This window comes from Alligator sinensis, unplaced genomic scaffold (genome assembly GCF_000455745.1).
Source record: "Alligator sinensis unplaced genomic scaffold, ASM45574v1 scaffold139_1, whole genome shotgun sequence".
Classification (NCBI taxonomy): domain Eukaryota; kingdom Metazoa; phylum Chordata; order Crocodylia; family Alligatoridae; genus Alligator; species Alligator sinensis.
This window is the reverse complement of record NW_005843273.1, coordinates 33,735-41,280: the sequence shown is the minus strand read 5'-3', so window position 1 is coordinate 41,280 and position 7,546 is coordinate 33,735. Positions and strand designations below refer to the sequence as shown.

At 41.0% G+C, this 7,546-nt stretch overlaps 1 protein-coding gene across 1 annotated transcript in view; it reads left to right on the top strand.

Annotated features, from left to right (window-relative positions):
* LOC106723180 (coagulation factor XIII B chain-like) overlaps window positions 1-7,546 on the top strand; it is a 12,132-nt gene that overhangs the window by 224 nt on the left and 4,362 nt on the right. The window contains exons 2-4 of the mRNA XM_025194667.1: window positions 1,834-2,007; window positions 4,126-4,314; window positions 4,930-5,112. Of these exons, the coding sequence (XP_025050452.1) occupies window positions 1,834-2,007; window positions 4,126-4,314; window positions 4,930-5,112 (546 nt within the window). The remainder of the gene's footprint in view (window positions 1-1,833; window positions 2,008-4,125; window positions 4,315-4,929; window positions 5,113-7,546) is intronic.

The following is a 7,546-nucleotide window of genomic DNA, read 5'->3' as shown; positions in this document are numbered from 1 at the left end:
TGCTGAACCATTTACTATGCATTTGTACAGTAAATTATGGCAAGGGTGGATTAGTTTTTCTTTGTATACTAAGGGTCAATCTACTATAAACAGAATAAATTGTTGATTATTTGTGTAGATCTGTTAAAATGAGTGTGTTTTGTGAGCATGGATTATTCATATGAATAAAAGTTTGCAGGATAGGTTTTAAGATAATATAGCAGTTGAGTTATAAAAGGGAAGGAGAAGGTGAAAGCACTGTCATTCTGGAATTGCTGAGGTGAGTCAATATTTTAAAATTACATGAATTGAGTTTTTTAAAGAGAAACCTATGTGGGAGATGTTCAGAACTGCCTACAGAATTCGATATCACTTCTGTTTTTAATTAATGCTAAACATTAAGCACCTAAATCTGCTACTTATTTTTCTAATATCCCCGCCATCTTATGGTTTAATATTTCTTCTAACATTTAGTATTCATGTCTCTCAGTTGCATGTGACTTTCCATGGAGATTGTGTTGGTGGCCCTGATAGGTTTGTAGAGTTATTTCTCTGATATTTTTTTTCTCAAAGCATGCAGAAGAAAATGGTAGATTATTCCCCGCTAGACAAAAATACATGTGTAGAACTGAGGCAACTCAATTGAAATTGTTCCAAGTCAATGAGGTTCTAGGCCAATGATTCTCAACTGGCATGCCACAGCACACTTGAGTGCCATGAGTTATTTGTAAGGGTGACTCCCTGCTGCCACACGGAACTGTCCTCCCATAATTTTGTTTCTTGAAGATGCCATGCAAGGCTGGACTGGAAGGTGTATGCAGCAGAGTGGAGTAAATGCTACCCCTACTGCTGTGCTTTCCTGCAGGCAAGTGGTGCCCCCTGGCTTTTATATATTGAGGCAAAGGTGGGGTGGCACGTTTCTCTTGCACTGGGAGAAGGAGAGGCTCCCTCTTCCTGCATCCACAGAAGGTGCTGCTAAATTCAGAAAAGTTATGGCAGGGTGCCCCGATTTTTTAAAAAGTTTGAAACCAGAATCCTAGACAATAAGCTACTCAAGATCCTATAGCTTATAATAATAATACCTGAGATAATATTTTCAATGTAAATTGAAAGGTTTGAAGTAGACACTAGTGTGGTCAGACCTTTTAACATGCTTAAATTGAAAATCTTAGATTATAAAAATGGGTTTAATAAGGGAGTGGCAGGTTGGCTAACATTTAGCAAGAAGAGAAATATTTGGATCATCTTCTGATTGTTACCTGTTGTTTTCAGTCCTCTATACTTAGGGGTGAACCCCTCTTCATAAGCACCCTTCTATGTTCACTTCATTAATTTCTGTGACTATCCAGAATGTGTCACAATTAGTCAGGTCTATGATTTCACTGATAATGCTGCTGATATGGAAGAATTTCTTAAGGCACAAGGGTAACCTGCCTGCAAGAAGAATACTTTTCAAATTAAAGGTTTGTTTTTATGTACCATATTTTTGGTATTATCACCATACTTATTAAACTAAAATAGTTCTTTAGTAAAGCAATTGTTTACAGAGGTGCTGCAATTATGACTAATATTCAAGCCACGTTCATAAAGAGTGACCTTTTTTGTGTGTACTCCAATCTCTTCCCTCCTACAACCTGCACTCTCTCTCCATCTTCTCTTCTAATTGATAGAGGTTTTCTGAAAACAACAGAGAAGTCTTGGTTTAGGTTTGGGTCTTTTGGGAAACATTTGTACACTGCAGAAGTTACCAAATCAGTATGCCAAAGTATGACGAAATACCTAGGAACTTGTAATCAGTTGTTTATTTCTAGTTGATAGCTAGGATGACCCACTTTGTGTGTTTTGTTTGTGTAGTGCAAACATGTGAAGAGCCCCCTGATGTTGATTTTGGTGACATCATAAGCGGGGGAAAATCAGAATATGTGGAAAGCGACAGAGTGCAGTACCACTGCAACCCTGGGTACATGCTGGCTGGATCTGAGTGGATATCATGTAATGGAAGCTGGACTCCACCTCCAAAATGTTTAGGTACTTTGCAAGTAAATTGTTTGACAGAGGTTTGGTCTTTGGGTTATTTAACTAATTTACTGAAATAGGTGTAATCCTCAGAGTAATTAAATCAGAGGAGAAGGGATCTATAGCCACAAAAGTGTTTCATTCTTGTATGGTATGTAAGTGGTTTCTGTACCATCCTTCTGGATACTCGTGTGAGTTCCATCTGTGTATCTGACAGATCATAGAACCATAGAAATTAAGGACTGGAAGGGACCTCAAAAGATCATTGAGTCCAAGCCCCCTGCTCTGGGCAGGAAATAAATTGAGACGTAAGGTAACTTGCCCACACTCAGACTAACTGCCAGTCATTTGGTTACCAGCTCACAACTCAGACCCTTCAGCCACAGAAGAGGCCTGCAAGGAAGAAAATTGTGTGAATGTCTAATTTTTTCTTATGGGATTTTATAGCATATTCATTCCTGCGGGTACAATATATTCTTTCTATGGTACAATCACAGCTGCATGCCTTCCTTCCTTGCATGTACCTAAAAATGCTTTCTTCCTTCAAATCCCTCCACAAGCCCTACCTAGTTTGGCTTGCTTCCCTGCCCCCCACTCCTGGCAGTCTGCGCTTGACCATTTCTCACTGCCACTCCTAGAAACAGAAATAATGTGAAAATCTATACAGCATTAGAAATCCCAACAATTTAAGGTATCATGACAAATTCAATAACCCAAGACTAATCTGGGGCGTGAAGACATTTTTACATATGTCTCTATGCACCTGTGCATGCACCACCTCCCTCCACCCACACAGATAAAAACCTACCTCAAATAATTAAATTCTTTACCCTTCTATTACATATTTTTCATAGAGCACCAAGAAGTAACTATTTTAGTCACAACCCTAAGACATATCTATATTTTTGCTTGTGAATATAATGAAAGGTATCAAAAGTTGCAAGTTAAAAGTATAACTTGCCTTCTGCCCACATGCATACATATACTTACAACTTTGGGAACTCTGCATATAGCTACAAGGCATTGTAAAGTCCATCAGGAGTTCAGCAATGTCAATCTCTACCCTTAGAATCATAGAATCATAGAAGTAGGGTCAGAAGGGACCTTGTAGATCTTCAGGTCCGACCCCCTGCCTGGGCAGGAGGAAATCTGGGCTCAAATGACCCCAGTCAGGTAGGCATCAAGCCGCTTCTTAAAGAGCCCCAGGGTAGGAGCCAGCACCACTTCCCTTGGAAGTTGGTTCCAGATCCTAGCCGCCCTAACTGTGAAGTAGTTCTTACAGATGTCTAATCTAAACCTACACTCCAACAATTTGTGGCCGTTATTCCTTGTTATCCCGGAGGGTGCTAGGAGAAACAAGGTCTCCCCTAAACCCTTCTGGTCACCCCTAGTGAGTTTATAGATGGTCACAAGGTCCTCCTTCAGCCTTCTCTTGTGAAGGCTGAACAGGTTCAGGTCCCGTAGCCTCTCATTGTAGGGTCTGTACTGCCATCCTCGGATCATGCAGGTGGCCTTCCTCTGGATCCTCTCAATGTTGTCCACATCCCTCTTGAAGTGGGGTGCCCAGAACTGGACAGAGTATTCCAGCTGTGGCCTGATCAGTGTCTCATAGAGGGGGAGGATCACCTCCTTGGACCTACTTGAGATGCACCTGTGGATTTATGATAAGGTCCAGTTAGCCCTGCTGACCGTGACCTTGCACTGTCGGCCCATGTTCATCTTGGAGTCAATAATGACTCCAAGATCCCTTTCTGCCTCCATGCTCTCAAGAAGGGAGTTTCCCATTTTATAAGTGTGCTGCTGGTTACTACTGCCCAAGTGCAGCACCCTTCCAGTAATGGTGGGAGACGATAAAATACAGTAGTAGTTACTTTCTCACTTCCTGTACTTCAAATTTTGCATGGCTTTTCTAAGGCTTTTTGGGTCATTCCTGTCAGTCTCATTGCCTACAAACTCACTTCACTGGATTACCTATGACCATTGCTTATTGTTTGAGATTAGTACCCTAAATTGTGGCAAAAGATTAAAAATAGAGAGACAGGTTTAAATGTGTGACTCAGACTTTTATATGTATGGAGCAGAAAGATTGGTAAGAAATAATATATTTTATTTTTTCCTCCTTTCATTTAGCCCCTTGTACTATCACAAAGGAGCAGCTGGAAGACAAAAATATCTTTTTAGACAGTAATAGAAGACGTACAATTCTAATTCCAAGTGCTCAGACTATAGAGTTTTCCTGCAGCAATGGCTATAAACTTACCACTCCTTCTGTCAGGACATGTGTTGATGGGTACATACACTTTCCATTGTGTATATCAGGTAAGAATGAGCTTACTTGAGTTTATCATTTAACTTGGTGTCATTTAAAATAAAGCTAGAGTGAAGCTCAGCATATAGATAAAATAAAGAACGATGGGTGAAAGCAGGATAATGGGAAAATTTGACATCTAGTCAGAAAATGCAAGAAAATGTGGGATATAAATGCACTCATATTTTGTCTCCGGTACAAGGTTAAAGTCAAACTAGCAAGGATCTCCTTCAGAAAACCTTCAGACCTCACAGGTTCTGAGTAGCTTCGTTGCCACTGGATATAATTAATATTGACAGTCCTCAGTCCTTATGTACGAACAGGTTTTGTTCATGAAGATGAATGGGTGTCATCATGGCCCCGTTAGAGTAGAATCATTGTCTTCACTGGGGCAAGGGTTTAATCTGATAAATGTATTGATTGTCATGCTTCCTACAATAATGTCTTACAATTGTAGACTCCTTTATCCTAAAGCTGCTGTACAAATGATGACTGTAATCCATCAACCCTTCCTCTCATGAATAATCCATGCTTTTGAATGCAGTGCTTGTGGTGGCATTCTCCACTGTTGGATGTAGCTCACATGAAATTTGAGTTTGTCTTTTGTTTGTTTTGATTCTGCTTAGAAACGGGAAAGAAATGTGGACGTCCACCTACTATTGCTAATGGTGATATAACCACTTTTGCCCTAAAAGAGTATGCTTCTGGCTTCTCTGTGGAATACAAATGCCAACGTTTTTACACACTGACAGGACAAAATGCATCTTTCTGTAACAATGGAAACTGGACCAAACCACCAGTTTGTTTGGGTAAGATACCTCCAACAATAATCTTTTTTTTCTTTTCGAGGCACAACTATCAATAAAGATCTCTACTTCTAGGTATAAGTAAAGACCTCCTTTTTATTTTTCAGGGGTTCAAAATATTACTACAAAAATCAAATTATACTAGGTTCAGAGTTAATTAGCTCAAACAAATACTCCTGCAGTGTCCTTTTACAGTTCTTGTAAACTCCAGGATAGAGGGAACCCTATGGCATGGCCCTCAAGGCTTTAAAATATTACTACAAAAATGTAATTATAGTGGGTTTGGGGTTATTTAGCTCAAACAAATAACCCTGCAGTGTCTTTTTACAGTCCTTGTAAACTCCAGGACAGAGGGTCCTCAAGACCCTGCCGTCTCTCTCCCTCCCCACTCTTTCACTGTTACTCCATTCCTTCACACGTGTGACTCTGATACAGGGAGAAAGTCCCGGCTCACTTCTGCTTTCTCCCCTTCTGTCTTTCTTCCTCTCTCTCCTGCTCACCTCTATTTTCCAGGCTTCCTTCCCTAGGAGATTAGTAGCTGACCACAGGAAGCTAAAGGCTATGTCAGCTGCTCAGTCCTCCAAGGCAACCTGCAATCAGGCTTAACTGTCCATAGCTGGGCTGTAATCCCTGCCTTACAGCTGGGAGTGTGTAGGCTGCTGCAAGCTTCTGCCAGCCAGTGTGCTATAGTAACCTACACTGTTACAATTCAGAGTGACTTGACTCTTAGAAGGCTAGCTAGGTCCTATTTCTTTTCAGGGCAAAAAGGTTGCAAGATTAAAAAAAGAGAGTAGACTTGTCCATATATAGCAAGAATATCTAGAATTATATTTAGTAAGGCCCAAACACCTTTGAAAGAATACCAAATTTTATGTTTAGTCCATCCGATTGTTGTCAGCCCACTGTCAGCAGCACAGTACTAGCCTGGAAGGACTTTGACTCTTATATAAAATGGCAATGCCTAGTTTATATTCGGATGCGTTTCCTATGACAGCTTCAAAGGAAATGTTTAACTATTTGGAAAACCTGGTGATACTCTGTTCAGTGCTCATTGCTGATATTCAGGACCTCTCCATGAGTCTCTGCAGCATCCCACTTTCACTTAGGCTCTCACAATAGAGACCTACAAGGTATATAGACCTCTGCACAGAGGTGAATTTCCCCCTCCAAGACTAAATGTAACCCTCACCAGCATGCTAGGCTGGGTGATATGCCAGATTCTGGATCCTTGGGGTGCCAGTAGCCCTGGGAACCACCTCAGGCAGGTATGCTGAGTGAGATGTCCCTTGGAGAGGTATGACCGTTAACCTCAGTGCCCAAGAATTTACTTTAAGTCCAATAAATACATGGGTTTAATATACACAACTATATACAGAAAATAAATGATTAATCAAGAGAAGAGATAGATATATGAGAGAGAGGGAGAGAGAACCCAAAATGGCAACCACGAGCATTATAGCAAAATAATGCTAAGTGAAACAGCGTTAAGCAGGGGTTGCCTGTAATCACTGAAGTTGTTTGATGCAAGTGGGATCGCCCAGTCTGGTGGAATTATTCATCTATTGTTGCCTTTGTAAAATTCTATTCAAATTGTTGGTTTTATTATTAACAATTGATTATATTTAATAGAATTTACAAGGGCAACAATAGACAAATAATTCCACCAGATGGGGTGGTCCCACTTGCATCAAACAACCTCAGTAATTCCAGGCACCTCCTGTTTAATGCTGTGTCGCTATAACGCTCATTTTAAATTGATACCCAATTTCACTTAGCGCTCAACAGATTTCACTATAGCGGTTGCCATCTTGGGTCATTAAAAACAATTGCGGTTGCCATCTTGGGTCATCAAATACTTTCAGTTTCGCTGAATGCTCATTTGCTTAACTCTAGGTTTTTCAGGAACCGATTAAGAGCACTAAGAGGGGGTTGCCTGTACATTCACCTGGTTATAACACTTTAAAACAGTTTCTCCGCCATAACCCAGGTTGATTTTTCCCTCTCGTCTCTCTCCTTCCCATAACAATAAATGGCAATACAGCTTTAAATATGATCCACCACTGGGTGGCAAAGGTGAGGCTTCTGCTGCTCTGGGGAAGGTGGACTCTGCTCTATCCTGGTAACTCAAAAAAAAAAAACCAACAAGTCTCCAATCAGCCACTGCAGGTAATAGGCTTCTTTTCTTTAGTTTCCTTCTGAAAAATACACCTCTTGCAACACTAGGGGTTAAGTGTCCCCTCACACCCATGTAGATTTGGGATTCTCACAGCTCGCTCCCTCTCTGGGCAGTCTCTCTCCCCCATCACCTCCACATGCAGACAGGGGATTCCCTCTGCAGGCCTGTCCCTGCAGTAAAAACCTTTTCAGCTCAAACAGAGGACTTCCCTCTGCAGGTCCCTGAACAGGCAGCTTCTCCCAAGTCCCAGCTAGCTTACCA